Below are 23,263 nucleotides of genomic sequence, written 5' to 3'. Positions count from 1 at the left end.
GAAATTCTCTTTTCCAACGCTTTTGAATCCAGCACACTATTTTTAACCCCCTGCCACGGAGCGGGGAGGGGATTATAGGAATACACTTTGTCCGCCTGTCAGTCTATCCGTCCGTCCGTACTTCAGTCTGTATGTCTGTCTGTCTGTTACATTTCGTGTCCGGGCTATAATAAATATTAGTATAGTGTAGTAAAATGTCATAAATATAAAGAAACGACCATTGAACTACTTATAAATATGCAATGAAAACTGTTTTTTTCTAGTATTGTCGATGCTGTGTTTAAAACAGTTGTGTGCTCATAAATGATGTAAAAGAAAAAATGTCAATTGACATGTGTACTATTAGTTTAAGCGTTAAGTTCATGAAGATAAAAACAATACATACATTTATCATTGTAAGGATTGTGGAGATAACTAGAGGTTACGCCTCTCCTTTTGTACTATTAGATTGTTTAATGTTTATCACTTAACTGTATTATTCGCGCCCACTCTAAAATTGTTCCAAGTTTTTTTTATATCAGTATCTGAAAAACAATATGAAAAGAATCCACTTGAATGCTCTTTTTCGACTAAAATGACTCAATTTATTATTGCGAATGATCTTACGCCCCAATAACTCATTATCTAAGATAATCATTCATTTAACTTTATTTGAAATTGAAATAACAACATAAAAAATTATAGTATCCAACACAACGATAAAAATTCATATACCAGTAAATTACACATTAAATAAAAATTTGGTCAAATTCTGTAAAATGACTAACAAGATTTGCAATTGAAAATGGAAAATATAGCACTTATTTATTTAATACTGCAAAAACATTGATGAAACTGAAGATATTTATTTTACAAATACTTTAGTAAAATTGTTTGTCTTGAAATTAATACTAACAAACACGTTAAATCATCAACATTAAATAAAAGTATGCATCAATAATCAAAATATGATGTTAAACCAGATAAGTTCATGGAAAAAATATTCATAAAAGTCGGAAAAACTCCTATCAATTTGTTGAAGGCTCTAATTCTAATTTAATGAAAACAACTGTTCACATGAGACAATCATATACACTGTCAAAGCTAATCATTGCCATCATAAATGTGACGGGTTTTTCCAGCGAAGGTCACAGATTTGTGCCAAATGGTCGGATGGAAAGACAATGCTTGGTATTGCTGTGTGGAACTCAACATCTTTGTGGTCTGGTTGAGGTATAACCTGAAAATGAATAAACAATAAGAAATAGGCATCCTGCATATGTATACTGATTATCATGTACTTAATATATCATAAATTCTATAAGCCTATAAAATACTCAACTTGTGTATACCGTATAATTATGATCATACACATTTAAATGAAAATATTTTGAATTTTACAAGTATTTCTCTGCAAGTTCACATACATATTATAGTGCAGTTAAAACTAATGATGACACGACAAAACTTGATCTTAAAGGGACTAGACACCAGATGGTCCCAAAATCAGCAAATACAGTATTTCTTCAAAATAACTTACAAATACGAACTAGTCTAAGCCCAATAATACATATTTTTATAAATTTTCAAGAATATTTTTCTGCGGTATCAGCTGAGTTTACCCATTTAAAAATAACGCATAATGGTTTCCCAGTTTATAGTGTATATAAATAGCATTAGAAAGTCTTGTGACTAATACAGATACATATACCGACATTATTTTCAAATTTACTGGAATTTAAGATGAAGACAAACCCAGTAAATTCAAAATTGGAAAAATATGCAAAAACTGCGAAAGATACATGTAAGGGATGTGGTACATCAGTCAGTAGGTTTCAATGCGTTGTAAACAGCGATATCAATTAAAGTAAGTTTTTGACAATTTTCTTTTTTTCTTGCAACGGTATCATCTGGTGTAAAGTCCTTTTTATAATATAATGTTTAAAAAAGCAAGTAGACAAACAAGCATTAATCTGACAATACACGTATATATATATATATATATATATATAATATAACTGGACACCAGATTTAATTTTACAAATTGATATCAATTCTTTTAAAGTTTAACAGAAAAGCACATGAGAGACCTCTATTGCATCAAAAATTAATAGATGGATATGCAAACATTGATTTTGTGCACTTGGTGAAATATAATCGCTATTTCAACCCTCCAAATTCACAATAAAATACCTGAGGGACTTAAAATGTATCAGAATCATAAAACAACCATAAAATCATTCTTGCACTCCCCCCAAGTTTTCTTAAACATACCTGAGAGACTTCAAATGCGTCGGTATCATAGAAAACATAGTCTAAATGACCATTGAAACCATTTGTGTAGTTGGTATAGGCAGGCAGGCCACATCCACTGCCTATATTAAAGGTGTGACTGAAGTTCATGCCAGCAACAAACTGGTCCTCTCCTCCTGAAACAGTCATATTCCTTGGTAAAAGACTGAAGATAAATGTCATACTAGTACCCAGTATTCGAAATTAACACAAGTCCGCAAGCCCTTCACTGGTAAAATGTCATCCGCACTTGCTAAAATTCTGATTTTTTTATAGCAGGGCTTGTTCAAAAATTTAATGCCAAACAATAGTATAAGAATTTGGGCTTGATCATCCGAAAGTCTAATTTCGATGACTGATTTACTATACCTGGAACAGTCTCCTGGTGGAATATTTCAAAAAGTAACAGCAGAAGTTTACAAAACTTATTAAGACCATAACAAGTGAATGTTTTCATCGCTACAACAATTTGAGCCAGAGCGAAGGGCCTTGCATAGTTAAATGTACATACCTTTAATTTTATTAAGTTTCTTGTAAATCAAGCTTTCATTACAAATTAAAAGATTTCGATTTTCCTCATGGGAGACTGACAAAGTCCACCCCCTTGAAAAAATCCCCTCCGCCACCAATTTTTGCATAGACAGACCAATCCCCCTACCATAATATACATCATTGCGTATAACATTTCATTTTGAACCATCTTAATATATCTTACTAACAAACAATACAAAAAGTTTTGGGGGTTTTCAGGGGGGGGGGGGGGGGGGGGGGGGTACTTTTTCCACCTAATCATAAAGCTAATCAAAATTGGGTTTTGGGGGAGGGGATTTTGTCCAACTCAATTTTACACCTAAGTTTTTCACTGTCAGGTCTTCTTGAGCAGAAATTTGTTAGCCATCATAATGTACTTGTTTGTGCATCACATTTATGTCCCAAGGCTGTTGTAGAGAATTACAAAAGGTGAAAATCCGTACCAAGGAGCCACAAAAACAAATCATAATTTTGTAGTAGGTGAATAAACCATTAACATCTAACAATTACAGCCAAGCAGAAAGAATAGCCTACCACTCCGCCAAGCATCATGGTCCTCCTTTATAGACTTTGTTGTCATAAACTCATACACTCCACGTGTAGGGGTACTGTTGAAATCTCCGCAAAACACAAGGCATGGTTTCTGAAAATATGGGACAACAGACTTATCAGCACAAGCATAGAGGACAAACGCTGCTTTGATAATCTTGTTTTTAAATTTTTTTTAGTACCGATATATGTTAGTTTCACCTATATTGAAAAGGCATGATTAAATTCATCTTAGTTTGTGAACTGATTTAACATACAAATCTGCTTCAATATTATTAGTGGTAATATTTTGTCCATTGCAAAAGCAGTATTTCTTAAGATTTCAAATACATTTATTCCAGTAATTCCAGCATGCTGCCATTATTGATTTTAATCGGTAGAAGCTTTAGATATAAACAGTGGCTGGCCCAGTTAGTAGGTAGTTTACACAATATAATGTAAACCACTTAAATGTTAAAGATGTTTAGAATGTACTTGCACAAAATAAACTGTGTTGCATTAAACCAATTATTTATGTAACAAGAGCCGTCGTAAGACAGCGCGCTCGACTACGCCGCTTTGACTTAGAAGTGAATACAATAACAATGTAATATTACCAAGTCTGGTCTCTTTATGTCAAACCTAACTAAAATTATTCGATACCTAAGGTGACTTTGATGCTGCCCTCCTACCAGCCCACCCGAACAATGACGCAAGTCATTCAAATAACTTGATTTCCCATTATGAAAATATGGTTAAAAATATACAGATATGTTTTTCAAAATAAATTAAAAAAAATAAATAAATAAATAAATAAATAAAAAAATAAAAAAATTCAAGGGCCATAATTTGTATTTAGGGTTAAAATTTGTTATGTTTGTTATGTAAGTTATGTTTCTTGTTGTAAGATGGTCGGAAATAATAATTTTGAATTTTATTAAGTGCATTGAATGAACGGTTTAGAAGTTTTTTTATTAAAATCCCAACTTGCCCTTAACTTTTACTTGCCTAAAACTTTAACCTAAGTCAATCAGGGGCCATAACTTGTATTAAGGATATGTAGTTATGTAACCTCATTGGGTGATGGTCCTGAACAATTGTGTGAAGTATTAAGTCAATTGAATGAAGGGTATAGAAGTTATTAATAAATATCCCAACCTGCCCTAAAACTTTAACCTAAGTTCCATAGTTAATCAGGGGCCATAATTTGTATAAAAGATAATATGGAGTTACCTAACCTCATTATGTGATGGCTCTGAACAACTGTGTGAAGTATTAAGTCAATTGAATGAATGGTATTGGAGTTTTAAGTAAAAATCCCAACTTGCCCTAAAACTTTAACCTGCACTAAAACTTTAACCTAAGTCAATCAGGGGCCATAACTTGTATAAAGGATAATATGGAGTTATGTAACCTCATTGTGTGATGGTCCTGAAAAACTGTGTGAAGTATTAAGTCAATTGAACAAAGGGTATAGAAGTTATTAATAAATATCCCAACCTGCCCTAAAACTTCAACCTAAGTTCCATAGGCCATTATCTGTGTAAAGAATAATATGGAGTTATCTAACCTCATCATGTGATGACCCTGAACAACTGTGTGAAGAATTAAGTCAATTGAATGAAGGGTATTGGAGTTTTAAGTGAAAATATCAACTTGCCCTAAAACTTTAACCTTAGTCAATCAGGGGCCATAACTTGTATTAAGGATAATATGGAGTTATGTTACCTCATTGTGTGATGGTCCTGAACAACTGTGTGAAGTATAAAGTCAATTGTACAAAGGGTATAGAAGTTATTAATAAATATCCCAACCTGCCCTAAAACTTTAACCTAAGTTCCATAGTCAATCAGGGGCCATAATCTGTGTAAAGAATAATATGGAGTTATCTAACCTCATCATGTGATGGCCCTGAACAACTGTGTGAAGTATTAAGTCAATTGAATGAAGGGTATTGGACTTATAAGTGAAAATCCCAACTTGCCCTAAAACTTTAACCGGACGCCGACACCGACGCCGGGGCGAATAGTATAGCCCACTTATTCTTCGAATAGTCGAGCTAAAAACCAAACTAGAGTACTGCATAGCAAAAGCAAATGCTTATCTTGTATCATACCAAACAAAGGGCATAACTTTACAACTATTAAAGCCAGAGTTATGGGCCTTACTAAACATGTGCATATATTGTCTCTGGCAACATGTGTACCAACTTTCTTTGAATAGCTTAAATGTTTATTTAGTCATAACCATGGTAAATCTTTTGCACAATGATGCTGATGGTGCTTGCCACAATGAAGAAAACAACACCAAGGCTATGACAATGGCTTGTTTTTTTTTTCTTCCATAAAAAGATGAGCTAAAATTGGTATGTATACTTCAATAACCGATCAGTTTTTTAGCAAGATGTACCTGCTTCTTATACTGTTGAAACAGTTTGTTGATAAACCGCATTGAAGTGATGGTCTGAATCAACCTGACATGAGCGAAGTCTGGGTGGAAATACAGATGGGTGTTTGCCACAAGTAGTATCTGTCCTGGCCTGTCTACAGGTTCCAAAGCTGCCACCTGTAAGGGATACAATATACAGGTGTGACTACATGTACAGATGGGTGTTTTCCACAAGCAGTATCTGTCCTGGCCTGTCTACAGATTCCAAAGCTGCCACCTGCAATGATTGCAAGTACAGGTCTGATAACACTTACAGTTGGATGTTTGATACAAGCAGCGTCTGTCCTGGGCCAGACTTCTTGAGCAATCTTAAACTTCTTTAATTCTTTTTCATTATTATAAGCAAGAAAACTTACATGAATAATGGTGGATCTAGTCTCCAGCATCTCTTTAAGAGCAGGAACAGCATAGGTCTGCTTTACCAAGTCTTGGCATGATTTGTCTGTCTCCATAAAGTCCTTTAACAGTGTACTGTGCTCCTCGACTAACCTATAATGAAGAAGGTGAATGATTTCATGCTTTTTGAGTTCATTGAAAGATAGTGGTAGACTAAGAAATAAATATGATCTTGTTTCTTCTGACAATTAATTTGAATATAACTAAACAGAGATTCTGTTCATGCACATCACAGTGCCAGCAGTATGCTGGTCTTTTACAGATTTTTTTGCATATAAAGGAGCATAACTGTGTTTCTAATATAATTTCAGGATAACTGTTCCAAAACTCATGAAACCTTTTCATATGGTACCAAATTAATATGGGGTCACCAAGCACTCAAAATACACATAATTGTACAAGGGATACATTTATGTACCAACCTAAACTTGGACATTCTGAAGAATATTGCTGATCCCTCTCTCACCCCACCTTTTTCTCTCATAAGTCCCTGAAAATAGAGGAAGGTTTTTAAAATGGTAAGGAGGTTGATCAGTGACCAAAAAGTCAAGCCAAGATGAATTGAAATGTTACACAAATCGCTAGTTCATGATTCCCCATGATGACCAACATTTCTGTGAAGTTTCATGTGCATAAGTGCACTACGTTTTGAGCTTCATGCATCACAAGATTTAATGACGAGAAATGACGTGTGCAACTCCTATATATACAAAATGTAGGCTGTAGTGGTATAAAAATAGTATTCAGGTTTGCAGTGTTGTGTCTTGAAAAAAACGCAGACTGAATATTTTAAAAATTTACATGCTTTTTTCTCCTTCAGTTTTGTTACTATTATAAAAGCCAAGTTTTTAATAAAAGGCAGGGTGCTGCTGAAGACTGGGATCTAAGTGAGAAAAGGCAAGACTGCATCCACCTATTAAGACCTTGAACATTATGAATTTGATCAAAAATGTAAGAAATTGTGTTAAATTGTAAATAATACATGTATTAGGTTTCATCTGCCAAATATGTAAAGTTTGTATGTATTTATAATCTTATTATAGGTTCTAGCCAAATTTTTGAGACTTATATTTTTAGTCTTATACATCTAATTCTCTGAAGGCAGAAAAGTATCCATGCTGGTCTCCATGAAAACATAAGCATGCTACCAAAAAAGGACAGAGTACAGCACCCTTTCCATAACCCTTTGACTTAAACAACATGTTATGTCTTTCAACTTAACCTGGAATCCAAGCAGTTCGAAGACTGGTACAAAATCATATATAAACACTTTGTAGTCACATTCTTGAAGGCAGATTATATCGCCTTTGTAACCTGAAGCACAGAAAAAATAAAATAATAATATAAACAGCCACTTTATAGGCCATTATTATTGTTATGTAGATATGTGTTTTTTATGGGGTTTTCTTTGTTTTAATTGTTTAGGTATCGTTGGTCTTCCTTATTTCAAGCACAGAAAGAGTCCATAAAATGAAGTACAGGCTTTTAGTATGTGGTTAAATAAATAGCATTACTACATGTAGTTTAATACATCTATATAGCACAAGTTACCTAGACGTAAGTATTTGCGCAATTTTGCATGAGGTATTTAATATATAATCTATCTTAGAATATTAAACTAAAGCTGTCACAGGAGTGACGAATACCCCCAAATGCCGCCCGGACACAGGAATGGAAAACCATTCCTTTGAAAAGAGGCCATAACTCCAAGGTTACTGCACACTGCATCTTCTTTTATCATGCATGTATTGTTTTATTTAAATCTGTTGAGTAATTTAGAAGTTACACTGCTGACAAGAAAAACTAGCTGATGCTTTAGCTGATCTCTTCTGGAATAAGACATCTAGAGCATTCATGAGCTTTTCTTCCAACACGATCATCATCAAATTTTACAAGTACATATTTGGGCTTGAATGCATCCTTATCCACCTGGGAATAAATCCCGGGACTGTTCCTGTCGCCGAATTAACAAGTCCATCTGACAGGTCAATATTTGTAGTAAGCACTACTGTGGCAAATATGCCATACTTAAATTCTGCTGGTATTCCACTGGCATCTGGTTCAAATGAAACATGCTGGATTTGTTTTGTTTGTTCATCTTTCCAAGTGTCAATTACTTTTAAGGTAAATATTTACTCATTTAGTTTTTGAAGGATCTATCAAACTTGACCTGTATCTTCTGATGTTACACCTGTGTACCAAAGAATGTTCAAATCTGTCAAGCCTTTCATGAGTTATCGTCCGGAAACCGTTTTTCTATTTTTAGTAACAGTGACCTTGACCCCACCAGTCCCAATATCGAACTTGATCTGTATCTTCTGATGTTACACCTGTTTACCAAAAATTGTTCAAATTCGTATAGCCTTTCACGAGTTATCGTCCGGAAACCGTTTTTCTTTTTTTAGTAACAGTGACCTTGACCTTGGCCCCACCAGCCCCAATATCGAACTTGACCTGTATCTTCTGATGTTACACCTGTGTACCAAAATTTTTTCAAATCTGTCAAGCCTTTCATGAGTTATCGTCCGGAAACCGGTTTTCTATTTTTAGTAACAGTGACCTTGACCTTGGCCCCACCAGCCCCAATATCGAACTTAACCTGTATCTTCTGATGTAACACCTGTGTACCAAAAATTTTCAAATCTGTCAAGCCTTTCATGAGTTATCGTCCGGAAACCGTTTTTCTATTTTTAGTAACAGTGACCTTGACCTTGGCCCCACCAGCCCCAATATCGAACTTGACCTATATCTTCTGATGTTACACCTGTGTACCAAATATTTTTCAAATCTGTCTAGCCTTTCATGAGTTATCGTCCAGAAACCATGAAAACCGACAGACTGACCGACCGACAGACCGACTGACTGACAAGATCACTCCTATATACCCCCTCAAACTTCGTTTTTGGGGGGTCATAAAAATGACAAGTCCTGATGAGCATGACAACAAATCAAACTAAAGAAAAAAAGATAAAAAACAAACTAACCAAACATTTTGAATTTGTAAATAGATTTATATACATATTATTTATACATGTATAAAACATACCAAAAGGACATGTTTGCACAATATTGTCAGAGGTATTTTTAAAAATAATATATATATAATTTATTTAAGGCTACTTATTTTACAATTCATGAACCACAAAGTAGACTACATGGAATTTAAAGGAATTACAATAATGTATAAGGAAATAAAATTTGCAAAGGTTTGGAGTAAATAGATTTATGTGTACATGTACATGTATTAAAAATACAAAAATAACATAAAATTATGTAAAAATAATACCTTTCAGTTCCTTTATCATTAGGTGTTTTCTGTAAGAGATATCGAGGGCGTAGGGTGGACAGTAATTAAACAGTACATTTCGGGAAAACTCTTGGTTGGCATACACATCAGCCAGGATGTTGTAGCTTACAACTCGTAGTCTGTCAAAAAGTGAATATGAATCTAAATTCAAAGAATTAAAACCTATATGTGTAAATCTTACCTAGGAAGGGAAAAAGTAAATGTTTTATTGAAAATAGGGCTGAACTATTCAGAAAACAATATTGCACAACATCAGTGTGTGTATACCACGTGATAAATTGCGTCATAAATGCTACGTCGGAAGGCAATATTTTGCTTGATTGAAGACAATAAAGCCGTCTTACAGAGCACTCTCAAAACATTGTTTTGGAAACAGGTTTGTCGAAGTGTTTGATGAAACTAATCACGTTATCAAACTCCAGTTGTAAAACAAAGTTGGGGCTCTTTTAAGCAGCATAGACTGGCCTTTGTTTCATTTAAAATGGTGTAGTAAGCGAGAAGTTATCTTTGATTTAAGTCTTTATTTTAAGCAAAATATTGCCTTCCGACATAGCATATATGACGTAATTTATCACGTGGTATACACACACTGAACATAACAAATAAGTTAAATTTTACTTCAGAATATTTTTTTTTTGATAATTCAAAATTCCTCTTGGAAGGAAGGACTGGATATCAGACTCAAGAACAATATATTATTAAAGTTCTTACTCTCCACTTCCTGTCTCTTTCTGTGTGTACAGGTGTCGTTGCTCGAAAGGGCACAGATCTGGACCAGCAGTCACATCATACTTGCATTCCACAGTCATCGGTTTTCCTTCTCTATCACCCAGTCTAGGAGTCATTGTCAAAGCTAACCTGTATCCAATTTCGTCATTTGTTGGAGTAAATGTCAACGATTTACTTAGTTCAACTCTTTCTTTTGGAACTTGAGTAATGTCTTTTTGACCCATTTTAGCACTGGTATCATATTTGAGTTTTTCCCAAACAAACAAGGAATCTTCCAAGCTAGCAAATTCTATCTCAACATTAGGACAGATTTGGAAGCCAATCATTACAGTTTGTGGCAATACAATGGCATTGCAACAAGGAGCATTTATATCAACAATGAATTTGGAATTCTCAATGGCGACAACATTTCCATGTTGAAACGCATCTTCAGTTGAAGTGTTTTCTTCTAGTGTTGTTATGCCATCGTTTTTGTAGACTTTGATATTTATTTCACTCAGAGAACTTTCCCCATCTGCTTTGAGCTTGCGTTTCAATTTCTTGCTTATAAATTTACTAATATTTTGTGAGATTCTGGTAAGAGTGTTGTCAATTATCTCACTTTTTGGTCTGCTGGCATTATAAACTCTACTTAAAATCTTTTCTCCACTCGTATGGGAGTATTCAAAGGTAATCTGAAGAGACCGGTCATTTTCCACGTTTCTTACATAAAACTTGGACATATTTCTGGAAATATGATAAAATATTCTTCTCCTGGATTGTGATAAGCCTGAAAAACAGATCATTTAATGACTTTGAACTGCCAACCGATGTAATTTAACAAAAAAATATTGCATAACTGACTAGCAATTTATACCGGAAGCGCTAATTTGGCGAGCTTGATTCTAGCTCTTTCAGACAATTTGGTTTAAAAGTGCTTGAGATGTCATTTTTACTGTTAATTTTGATCGCTCAAAATATATTTAATTTTATTTGTGCTTTCGTCTCAACAAAGATGTTGCCTCACACGGTCCATGTTCATATTTTAATCGATTAAAATTCAAAAAGATTAGTTACTTCCCTTATTTCTAAATTTGCCACTATTAATTATGTGGGATAGCACAACCGACCAATATATCCTCTCCTAAATCATTTGTTTTTTATTGTCAACGTATAGTATAGCAAGAATTGAACAAAGTTCCCTTTTCCTCTCTCGTCCAGCATACAGGTAGATGCCAATAATTAGCATGAAACGCTATGTTGTCAATTAAATATTGTATTTTCTATATTGTCCCAAAAACTGGTCACTATCTTTTACTGGGTTACTTAATGCCGGAAAATACCGAATAATACCAAATAACTACCGAATAATATATTTATTTTGCAAATAAAACTTATATTAGTATAAATTTAGGTGAAGTTTATATAAATATGACGTAAAAAGGTACATTTTTATTGTTTTTATTGCTTTTTTCAACATTTTATTTTATCCAAGATTTGCCTCCCTTTGTATTTTCCCGCTATCAGTTCATGAATAATAATATCATATTATCAAGATGGAAGTCCGCGATCCTTGTTTCAACGTTCAATAAATATAATTATACTCAATTGCAAAAGAAAGTATTCATTTTTATTTTTTAAGTATCTCCGAATTGAAACACGTACCAGTTTGAAATTAGGTGTAATATATGTATGCAGCATTTCCTATCGCTTAAGCCAGAGCCATATAATATATATCTTTATTTTATGTCTCTGCATAAGCGTATCAATTCCGATATTAATCGTAGAACATTCAATTGTAAAGCGATGATGGTATTTACAATATACTTTTACCATGGCTTAGTAAAGCCAATGTCAAGTTATGATACCGTAAATGATGGCAACATCATGCGTAACGGCTTAATGACGTAACGTCACACAAGCTTCATCCTAGCCCCACACGAAAAGACACAAAGAAGTTGTGAGCAGAGTTGTTTGACCAAGACCTTAGACCTAAGTGGGGTCAATGGGAGCCTGGTGTTTGACCTTCTTGGAAGTTCTTGTTTTGATGTTGACCTTGCGCTTTCGCGCTCCAGGCTTTTTTCCATTGGTGCGGGGTTCAACAATTATACAACGTCCATCAGTAGAGTTAACCAAGGACTTGTTTGTCCTATGTGACCTAAACTTCTTATACAAATTTGACCGCTGAGTAACTGTCATGGCCAGCCACTCAGTCTTAGTAACCTTGAATTTGCTATGGGACGGGGCAAGACGAAACTCGCCAGTTCCTAACAGGGCACGTTTGACCTCTTTGAACTGACCTATTACTAGATCATGAGCTAACTGGGCAAATTCGGTTAAAACTTTTGACTTCCAATTTACAGTTTGCTTCAACAAATGGTTGATGGATTCACAATTGTTGTTCATCCACTTTTGGCATAATGGTGCTTTCCTAGAGGGTTCGTTGACCTTGGTTTGCAAATTTGCTTTTAACTGTTTTCTAAAATACTCCAAGAAGGGCCCTGATGTGGAGGAGTATTCTTGGGCAAATTCGTCACAGCGCTCCTCAAAGCAAACTGTGTCATCTGCACTCACTATGCCATCATGACCAAAGATGTTTTTCATCATCTTTTTCCTATCGTTCCTACCTAACCCCCTACATCAGTCATTTTTTGCTTAGCATTTTGTTCTAAATGCCGGGTACAAAGTATATGGGTGGACTCAGGGAAAGTTGTCGTTATTGCCTTTACCAGTGCCCTTTCATCATCTGACCCAATAACCAATTTTCCTAAGTTGGCACCTGGTAACTTTAGCCTAAGATGGTGGAAAAATTGGGCGTATGTTTCATAATCACTGCAATCGTGAATAAACATAGGTCCTATGCAGATGGGGGGTTCTCCTGTTAGAGATCTGGTGACTGTTAATTGCTTGTAACACATCACTGTGACATGCATTTTGCAGAGCATAAATGTCTTATCGACACCGAGAACAGTTTGACCTGAACAGCAAAAAGTCTTTATATCTGCCAACTGCTCATCGGTGTAGAGGAGGATTGAAGGGGGCTTTCCACTATTTCTGATGATGGACTTAATAAAGGGATGACCTTCAGAGACCATGTTCTCTAACTCAAGAATTTGGTCCGCCATGTTATTTGAGTGACCATTAGACTTCTTACTTTTGACTCGCTTATAATACTGCCTATTGTAGATCTGTTTATGATCTGACGGACCAGTGACCTCATCAAAATTGTTCTTCAGAATGACGTTAACATGTCTAACAGAAAAAAATAGTTTGTGCATTAAATAAATAAACTTCGTAATATTTCTTCAAACTAAAGGACACAGTTTCATAATGGTATAAATTAGCCAAATTTATTATCTCTATGGATTGCATTCGTCACTTTTTAACCCTTCAATGACACAAATCTGACGTATTCTTCATTGGTGGTTAAACTATTAATCAATAATAGACAGTGTTAATCAATGGACATAATGTTTAAACATATGGCTTATATTTGTGGATGATATTTTTTGTACAATATGATTTTAGGTCGTGTCTGAATTTGAGCTGTTCCACGTTTCATATGTTGCTTACGTCCCATGCGTTTCACACGCACTGCTATACGCAATCATGAATCTGAGTACGTAACCTCATGAAATCATATTTACATTTACACTCAAACTCGTGAGTTTCAAATGATATGTAAACAAGAAGCTTACCAATGAAATGAAACATTTTGCTTTTTACGGGTCATTTCGACGCTCATTTTATTATATCCTTTAAAAACAAGTCATCATTTCAATTTAATTTATATTTTTACATGTATGTCGTATGCTTATGCTTTAATGGAGACCCCTTTTCTATGAACAATCTCTGATATGACAACCAACCTGTCATCGAAGATTCTCATGAACAGTGTTTCTAAAAATGCGCAAATAAATAGAACAATTCCAGAATATAATTCCTTTCTAAATTTATTTTTTAGATATTGTCATAATCATTTAGTTCACTACATAATCATTTCATACGTGGTAATACCTTAAACAACTTCTTAGTAGTTTATTTTGCAATGTTGTTACATGCTTATATTCAAACGAAACCTTTTACATATGACTTCAATATGTTGTTTTTTTCTGTCACAATTATTTTATATAACTTGATACACAACTTAAAATAAACACTTTGAATCTAAAGACTTCTTGATGGACTGAACAAATGGAAACACTCTTATACATCTAAAGGGAGAACACTCAAAAATATATGAAACAGACATTTTGAACAATAGGCCTATATGCTCAAAACAGGGTTTTTTACTAAATATTTAAAATATTTGTATATATTTCAACTAAATTTATACTAATATAAGTTTTATTTGCAAAATAAATGTATTATTCGGTAGTTATTTGGTATTATCCAGTATTATTCGGTATTAAGAGTAACCGTCTTTTACTGTTTTAGATTTTGTTAAAACAGGTTATAGATTGTACACAAATGCAAACATATTATGGATGTTTACTTTTGGTACGAATGCAAATTGTTGTACTGGCGTACAGTTACTGTGATCAATCCACCGCTTCAGGAACAAATGTTTTGAATAGCCACAATAATGTGCTTATATGGATGTTGTTTTAACATTTGCATATTCATTTTGTTCCATAAACGCCACAAGCCAAGTGATTCATAACAATGTTAAATATATTCTTTTACTGTAACTCCACAATATTTAATACTGCATTGTTAAATAAAAACACAAAAGTAACACATAAATTATTTTTAGGCTATATCTATCTAAATTACACTTAAGTGTTTCATGAAACACAAATTCTGATTGATCTGTCAAAAAAGCTTCTCCAGTTTTTAACTATCTAGCAGTTACCCATTATCTTTCCGCTCAATAAACTTAGCGCTGTGATCTGTCATTCTTGTCTAGGAAAACAACAAGTGGGATATGGACGCGTTGAGTGGCAAAAAAAATAAATTGCCAAAGACTGAAGCGGCTGTTTATATGGACTAACGTTTTGACTAAATTGAAGATGCATGCTAATTCAGTGTATGATCACCTTAGTCCTCTTCATGATTGTTGTGTTTTATAGTGCAAAGGGATTGAAGCGCTTTTAGTGTTTTTAATCCATCAAGTTCTGCTTTAGATTTGCCAATTAATATGGCCTTGTGGATCGTTTGGTACCTCCCATGCCAGATGAGTCATACACAACTTAGCTCCACTTCTATTTTTTTTGCAGTATGGTTTGTTAATATAACATTTAGCATTTCAGTAAAGAACAGTTAAATAAGGACCTTAATTTTTGTATACCAATGGATAATTTAAGGTATTCAAGAAAAAAATCAGTCATTTGTTACAGTCTGGATGGAAAAATCTTACCCTAGATATGCTGCATATCTTGCTACTCGGTAGCCTAGTTTAACTACTATGTGCATAACCTCAGGTCAGAATTTTCTATCCAGAAACACATGACAGATAGTTTTCTATTTATAGTGCACTTCTTTATTATTGTCTGGATGATCAAACCCATTGCAATTAAAATTTAGACCTTCACAGAAGTGCACTTTTTTTTCCAGTGAAGTCATGTTTCTATTGATTTGTACATGATTTATTTGGCAGAATTATTTCCTAGATGTAGTATAAAACTATATTTATTTTACATGATTGTAAAGAAAGCTTTATTAACTTAATGCTTAGTCACACTCGTTTACATGATGTTGCTTAAGAATGTGGTGTTGTGATACAAGGGAAGCAGATGTCGCAGAGAGAACTTAATAGTCTGACTATGTGACCATAAACAAAACTCACATATAGGTACATCCAGGCCAAGAATCTAATCAGGGACAAGTTGGTTTGAAGCTTGTACGCTAACCACTGCACTAACCAGACATGTTAATAAGGCAAACAACAATGTCAATGTTAGATGCTTGTTTTAATTAGTAAAACAGAAAGTTACAAAGATACATCTCTTATGTAGTATCCAAAAATGAAACAGTAACTTACTGTACAGTACGCCCCTGATTTGATAAATTATTTGTGAATCAACTGATATAAATAAGTTGATATAACAATTAAGTCATCAATATATTCATTCTAAACTGGTTTTAAAGTTGTTTGTACACTTGATTCTCAGTATTTTGGCATTTCATGATTTATTTAACAATATAAATATACGTTTTCTAGTTATGGAGCAGCCCCAGCCCTCTTTGAAGGAGGAAGCACATACAACGCTCCTTGTACGACATCTACCCGCTGAACTCTCACGCCAGGAAAAGATCGATCTTCTGTGTCATTTCGGAGCTCAGTGTGCGCGACCCATGGGCGTCAGTGGTCCCTTAAAGCATGCCGCATTTGCAAGGTTTGTTTTGTTCATTTTGAATTGCAAATAAATCGTTTTTAGCTGCACATTTTTAGCCATACACCGACATGCATCCTTTTAGAAATGGAAATGCATGAATTTTCAGCATGTCTTTTTCACTCTCTCTAGCATGGAGCAAAATCTGGCTACTGCCCCATTGAAAAAAACAATGTAAATTAAGGTTAGGCATGACAAGTAGATGACACCTGTTGTTTTTTGGGTCGTCAGGTCTTAAGGTTAAGGTCACAATAACCTCAGTAAAGCTTGTCTCAGTATTAACTTGGCAATGCCTGCACAGATGGTCCTCAAACTTGATGGGACATTGGGCATCACCAGTAGATGACCTCTATTTACTCATACATCATTAGGTCAAAGGTTATATGTACTGATACCCTTCTGCCAGGAGCATACATGTTTATCTTCAAATATCAGTCATCTCATACTGATTACGAACGGTACCTACTATCTTCAAATTTTGAATGGACATTTGACATAATGTTCAAACTGCCTCATCCAATGCGAAACCAATGCATCCAATGTGAAATGACAAATCAGCTAGCATTTTGGTCCATGCATGTTTTAATTACTTGTCCAAATATTCCTGACAACATGGTGCTGAGGGGGGCAAGATGTTCAAACATCTCTTGTTGTCTTACTTTTAAAGATGCACCCCCACAGATTGTCAGTATTGACACTTATTTATTTTCTGTCACTAAGAATTGGCTGAATTTGGTTTCAATGCTTTTAATTCAGTCATATTAGATAACTCAATGACATAATACAACAGATCTCAACAGTTTAACTGTTTGATAAACTGCAGAAAAAAAATCTTAAAGCATTAGTTACACTTTAAGCCATAAATCATCAATTTTTGAAGGTAAATACGATGTACTACGATCTGATCTTTTGTCATCAGCCTACGGTCAATCTGTGAGAGTGCAGCTTAGGACTCATGAGCATGATCATGAAATGTATTTTGGGATAGAATCATATATCGCTCTAGATAATAAATCCTAAATCATAAAGATAAGGAATATATGTCAACAAGTGTATTATTTTAACAGGTTTGAAAGTCAAGATGCTGCAGAGAAATGCATTCGTCGCTTACACCAGATGGAGATATTTGGCCACCGACTGAATGTACAGTACGCCAAGTCAGACCAAGCTATCAATTTCCCATCTGAAGATGATGATTGCAAGAAAACAAAACTAGACGAACATCAGGATATGAAAATTGAGGCAAAGATGAAAAAAGAAAAAGAGGAAAGATTAAATGTTCTTGAGGCAGAAGATGTGGCATTCCAAAAGATGAAGATTCCGTACCCTCGCAAACCAACCCTCTTATATCGGTACCCGCCACCAACTGTTTCAACACTCACCAATATTGCTAATGCTCTGGCAGCTAATCCAAGGTTTTACACACAGGTAAGGCCTTGACATAAAAGCATTTAATGTTTTTTAGCTTGACTATTTCGAGGCAATAAGAAGGGCTTTACTACTCGCCAATGCATTGGAGTCTGTATCGGGTTAAAGTTTTAAGGCAAGTTGGCATTTACATTAAAACTTCATTTCCCCGTCAATAAGAATGAAGGCTCACACTGTAAGGTTTCAAAACTCAATATCATTCTTTATACAAATTATCCCCCCCTCATTGACTTGGAACTAAAGGTTAAAGTTTTAAGACACATTGTGTCCGGTTAAAGTTTTATGGCAAGTTGAGATTTTCAGTAAAAACTTATATATACCCTTCATTCAACTGACTTAAAACTTCACACAACTGTTGACAACCATCATAGAATTAATAGGTAACATAACTCCATAGAATACTTGATACAAATAATGGCTCTTGATTGACTAAGAAAGTCTGGTTTAAGTTTGGTTAAAGTTTTAGGGCATTTTGGAGTTTTAACTCAGATCCCAAATGCAAACAATAAGGTTACATAACTATATCATCCTAAATACAAATTATGACCCTTGATTGACTTAGAAAGTTTGGTAAAAGTTTAAGGGCAATTGTGGCTTCAACTCAGGTCTAAAATCTGGTTTATTTAATGGACTTCCTATTTTCTACACAGTTGTTCACAGCCATCACACATTTAGGTTACATATCTTAATATAAATTAACCTTAATACAGGATATTGCCCTTGATCGTTTTTATTTTATTTAACTTATTTTATTATTTGTTTTTGACAAGCACATATCACAACATCATTAATGCATTCATTTCAAAGACAAAGCGGTGTATAGTCGAGCACGCTGTCCTACGAAAGCTCTTGTTCAAGGTGATGATTACTTTAAATATCATGTTAAAATCTTTAGCCCCCTATATGTACCTGTTACGTATCCACAAGATGAGTTTTTACCAGATGCCATTCTGAAATAGCTCTATAATACAAAAAAAAATACATGGACAAGCCCAGTAGGCAAGAAATAAAAAACCTGTTTAGAGGCACAAAGCAAGGACCAAATGGCAATGAACGAGAGACACAAGCGTATAAACACCATGTGTATACACAAATGCCAACACCACAAACTGCCTTTTCTCATATTTATTGGTTGATATTTTGACTTCAATGATAATTTATTTGCATTTCATCCTTAAAAGACAGTGGTAGTATGAATCATATGCCAGTCGTTATAACCTTTATGCCCCTTGCACTTTGGGATGAATTCATTTGTATCTATCGTATAATCTTTGGCCTGATGGCAGGAGCCTTGATATGGAAATAATTCCTTTTACACTGGTAATGTTAAGTTGAACAGTATTCTGTTATGTATCAAATAACACACTTTTGTCTATCAAATAACACACTTTTGTCTATCAAATAACACACTTTTGTCTATCAAAAACACACTTTTGTCTATCAAATAACACACTTTTGTCTATCAAATAACACACTTTTGTCTATCAAATAACACACTTTTGTCCAAAAATAGTTTACACCAAAACTTTGGTGATGCTACAGGTGCTCGTTCTACATTTTGGAATGACTTAATTTATGTCCATCATAGATTCTATGGCCCACTTTTGCCAAAAATATAGTTAGCTCCAAAACATTTGTGATGCTACACCTGCTGGTTCTACAATGCAATTGTTATTCATTCTTTTAGGTTCTCCATCTGATGAACAAAATGAACATCCCCTGTCCATTTGGCCCCACCACTCCATCCCCACCCCTTGCCATGGACCACGCCCTCACTCTGAACCCCCAGGGCGTGCCTCAGGGGTCAAAGAGAGGTCATGGAGCAATGGGAGGGGCAAGATCAGGGGAGATAGAGGAAGTTGAAATGGGCCAGGATAGCTCTGAGGAGTCTGAAATAGAGTCTGACGGTATGGTATTTTTTATATCATTTTAAGGATTGATAGCATTTTTTATTGTGTTTATGCTGTGTGAATCCAGTAGGGCACATGAGCAAATTCTTGAAGCGTGCTTGCATTTTTTTTTTAATTCTGATGAAAAAGCTCAAGCATATCGTTTAAAAACATAACAAACAAAAAATGTTTATAAATTCAATGTTAACTTAATAAACTTTTTCTTGTACACTGAACAACATTTAAATGCGGCTTGTTTTTGATTTATAGCACTTAAATTTAAATATTTTTATGATGTTTTGATTAAATAATCGAAATTGGATCAAATTGGCTAGACCGAGTTTGTCTGATATAATCAATTATGATTTAGGACCAAATTTGAATCCCTGATATTTATACACACTTTTATATGTTTGTTAAAGCTGCACTCACAGATAGAACGTTTTGATGACTTTTTTTGTTAAATATCACAGATCTGATCGTTTGTCAGCAGTCTTTTATCACTGGTTTGCAGATATTTATGCAAAAATTGAAAACAGTTGTCAATACGGTAAATCTGTGAGAGTGCAGCGTCTACAATATCATTTGGTGTTGATGATGATGATGATGATGGTGATGATGATGATAGTGATGGTGATGATGATGATGATGATGATGATGATGATGACAGCAATGACAACGAAATTAAGTTTTCAATTAGTAATAGCAACTAATGGGAGTACATACATGTACATGCATAGTTCCCTTGAAAAGATTGCATTCTATCTCTGATTTGTTTTTGCAGGTGAGGACCAAAACAAAATGAAGCATCCTGACACATATGGATTGACAAGAGCAACAAGTTCGGTCAAAAGACCAAGAAAAAGGATGAGAGCTGTACAACCAGAGTTTTATGTTTCTACACGGCCAGCGGTAATTCAAACACCGAGTGATGTTTTTGATGACATTAATAAACCACGTCCAAAACCAATCACTTTGAATATTGCCAATATGGATTCAGCAAGGAATCTTGGGAGTTCTATTAATATGTATACTGATGATGAAGAACTGGTAAAGAAACTTGATGGTCATGAAGATGGAAGTGATGGTGTGAAAGAGGGAAATCAAGCTGGAACTGAACAAAAGGTTAAAGAAGATACTGTGGTTGTTATTGAAGGTGGCTTCGGCAAAGTTGAACCTCCAAAAACTCACACTGAGGTCAAAGAGGTTAATAATCCTGAGGTCAACTATAAGATCGTTTCTGACGAATTTGTGACAAAAGAAGCCATCAAGTCAGGACGACTAAGGGAATCGCAGCTTAAAGAATTCTCTGTATTTAAAAACTATAAAGAAGGCGAAAGAACAAGTAGGCTGTACATTAAAAATCTTACGAAGCATACAACAGAGCAAGATTTAGTGAATCTCTTTGGAGCCTTGATTGATTGGAGCGCTGATCTTGCATACGAGGCTTTCGATGTTAGGTTAATGAAGGAAGGTAGGATGAAAGGACAAGCGTTTGTGACTTTACCCGACGAGATGAGTGCTCAGAGGATCTTACAAGAGTGTAACGGCTATGTGCTTAAAGCTAAACCTATGGTTATACAGTTTGCAAGATCTGCGAAGGCAAAGGTGGTGGATAAACCAGTCCAGGAATAGTTATCAAATTTTGTTGAATCAGTGTACCAGTGTGCAGGGCTTTCATTAGCCAGGAAATTCCAAGTTTCAAAATAAACTTAATGACACAGATCTTGAATGAGCCATTAGTCAATTTTCCTTAAACACTATTCCATGTTTTATGTGACTTTGACAGTTGGTTCTGTATTAACAAGTGCCAAAATGCAGGATTGATAGAATTTTAGTATTCAAAGTCTTGGTTCAAGACTCAAAATCCTTGTTCAATAGTTAAAGTTGTCAATGTCCTTGATCAAGACTCAAAATCCTTGTTCAATAGTTAAAGTTGTCAATGTCCTTGATCAAGACTCAAAATCCTTGTTCAATAGTTAAAGTTGTCAATGTCCTTGATCAAGACTCGATATCCTTTTCAATAGTTAAAGTTGTCAATGTCCTTGATCAAGACTCAAAATCCTTGTTCAATAGTTAAAGTTGTCAATGTCCTTGATCAAGACTCAAAATCCTTGTTCAATAGTTAAAGTTGTCAATGTCCTTGATCAAGATTAAAAATCCTTGTTCAATAGTAAAAGTCTTTGTTCAGTAGTCAAAATCCTTGATCAAGTCTCAATATCCTTGTTCAATAAAAAAAAGTCCTTGTTCAGTAATCAAAATCCTCGATCAAGAGTCAAATGAAGGCCCTGATATTATATATAAATAAATTACAGTTTGTTAATTGATTATTCTTGTTGCTGTATGTATTTTATGTATAAGAAGGATTAGTTATTATTTGAGTGGGTCAATCGTTAATTAAACTTATTAGATAATTGTGTAACAATAATTATGCTGATATTTTTAAAACCCTTTGTCTTTTCACTCTTCAATCACTACTACTCCAACAATCATCGTCATGTAACAAGGATTTTCTTAATTTAATTAAATCCTTTATTGGTTATAAAAAGTTGCAAGTGCTTTCAATCCAAGTGTGTTAATAGATACAATGGTATTAGAATCACTTGTACATACTTAAAGACACAAAATAAGCTTAAATTGTATTGAAGCAAAAAAGAAAATATGGTTATCAATAAAAATATAAATCTTTTTAATGAAGTTGTGCAAAACTTCATGACTGGTGGTTAATCCAATGAGGCGATGGAATTGGATTTAAGTAGCCGTCATTGCTGGCTTTGGGGCTTATCAGCGTATCAATGATATCTTACCACTTGACTGGCTCTTGCAGTGCTGGCATACAGATGGGCTGGTTTAGCAGTTATTGTTCATTGTACGTTTGGCTAGATATAGGAAGATACGCAACATGGAGTGTATGAGGATCATTAGATGCGGACTCCAGCCTCTATACTAAGGGAAACATGTTTACAATTTTCAATGGAGTAAAGTCTATGGATGAATATTTAGACTGTAAGGAAAGTGAATACAGCCAAACACCATTGGCTCGAACTTTCTGGTACCGGCAAAAATACATCGAGCCTCGAAAAATTCGAGCCAAGCGGGAATGCTGACCGTACATCCAGAATAAAGAACTCGGTCCTTTACATCCAGTTCGAGCCAACGATGAATGTTTTTTTTTCTTTTATACTGGTTGCTTGTCAGGCTCAGACAGGTACCAGCTTCAGCACGGTATGTGTTTTCAAAATCACTAAATTACCACTTGACCAACACTATAACCAATCAGCTAACAATATTACCACTCGGCCAACACCATTATCACTCTGCCAACACTATAACCACTCGGTCCACACAATTACCACTTGGTCCACACCATTACCACTCGGTCCACACAATTACCACTCGGTCCACACCATTACCACTCGGCC

The 23,263-nt window shown here is 34.7% G+C and overlaps 2 protein-coding genes across 2 annotated transcripts; one reads left to right on the top strand and one right to left on the bottom strand.

The window, feature by feature from the left end:
- Window positions 1-38: 38 nt before the first annotated feature.
- On the bottom strand, window positions 39-11,097 carry LOC128240278 (2',5'-phosphodiesterase 12-like). The gene is made up of 9 exons (XM_052956841.1): window positions 10,193-11,097; window positions 9,461-9,600; window positions 7,397-7,488; window positions 6,597-6,664; window positions 6,135-6,267; window positions 5,740-5,895; window positions 3,337-3,445; window positions 2,254-2,408; window positions 39-1,219 (listed from the first exon to the last, which is right to left on the bottom strand). Exons 1-9 carry the CDS (start codon window positions 10,993-10,995, stop codon window positions 1,097-1,099), a joined length of 1,779 nt encoding a protein of 592 aa, XP_052812801.1. The 5' UTR covers window positions 10,996-11,097; the 3' UTR covers window positions 39-1,096.
- A 203-nt stretch (window positions 11,098-11,300) lies between these two features.
- Window positions 11,301-22,508, top strand: LOC128240088 (RNA-binding region-containing protein 3-like). The gene is made up of 5 exons (XM_052956580.1): window positions 11,301-11,417; window positions 16,353-16,527; window positions 17,592-17,952; window positions 19,640-19,859; window positions 20,626-22,508. The coding sequence occupies exons 2-5, from the start codon at window positions 16,355-16,357 to the stop codon at window positions 21,474-21,476; spliced, it is 1,605 nt and encodes a 534-aa protein (XP_052812540.1). The 5' UTR covers window positions 11,301-11,417; window positions 16,353-16,354; the 3' UTR covers window positions 21,477-22,508.
- The last annotated feature ends 755 nt before the right edge of the window (window positions 22,509-23,263 follow it).

The sequence above is a fragment of the Mya arenaria genome, chromosome 7, assembly GCF_026914265.1.
Source record: "Mya arenaria isolate MELC-2E11 chromosome 7, ASM2691426v1".
NCBI classification, from domain to species: Eukaryota; Metazoa; Mollusca; class Bivalvia; order Myida; family Myidae; genus Mya; species Mya arenaria.
This window is presented reverse-complemented; position numbering and strand designations above follow the sequence as displayed.

What these genes read in the sequence shown, in the direction of transcription:
- LOC128240088 (XM_052956580.1), top strand. Translation starts at nt 16,355, where the DNA reads ATGGAGCAGCCCCAGCCCTCTTTGAAGGAGGAAGCACATACAACGCTC. An exon ending in AAGCATGCCGCATTTGCAAG is followed by an intron (nt 16,528 to 17,591) that starts GTTTGTTTTGTT and finishes TTATTTTAACAG; the next exon opens with GTTTGAAAGTCAAGATGCTG. An exon ending in ATCCAAGGTTTTACACACAG is followed by an intron (nt 17,953 to 19,639) that starts GTAAGGCCTTGA and finishes TCATTCTTTTAG; the next exon opens with GTTCTCCATCTGATGAACAA.
- LOC128240278 (XM_052956841.1), bottom strand. Translation starts at nt 10,995, where the DNA reads ATGATCTGTTTTTCAGGCTTATCACAATCCAGGAGAAGAATATTTTAT. An exon ending in AATGATAAAGGAACTGAAAG is followed by an intron (nt 7,489 to 9,460) that starts GTATTATTTTTA and finishes TCTGTGCTTCAG; the next exon opens with GTTACAAAGGCGATATAATC. An exon ending in CTAGATCCACCATTATTCAT is followed by an intron (nt 5,896 to 6,134) that starts GTAAGTTTTCTT and finishes TATCCCTTACAG; the next exon opens with GTGGCAGCTTTGGAACCTGT.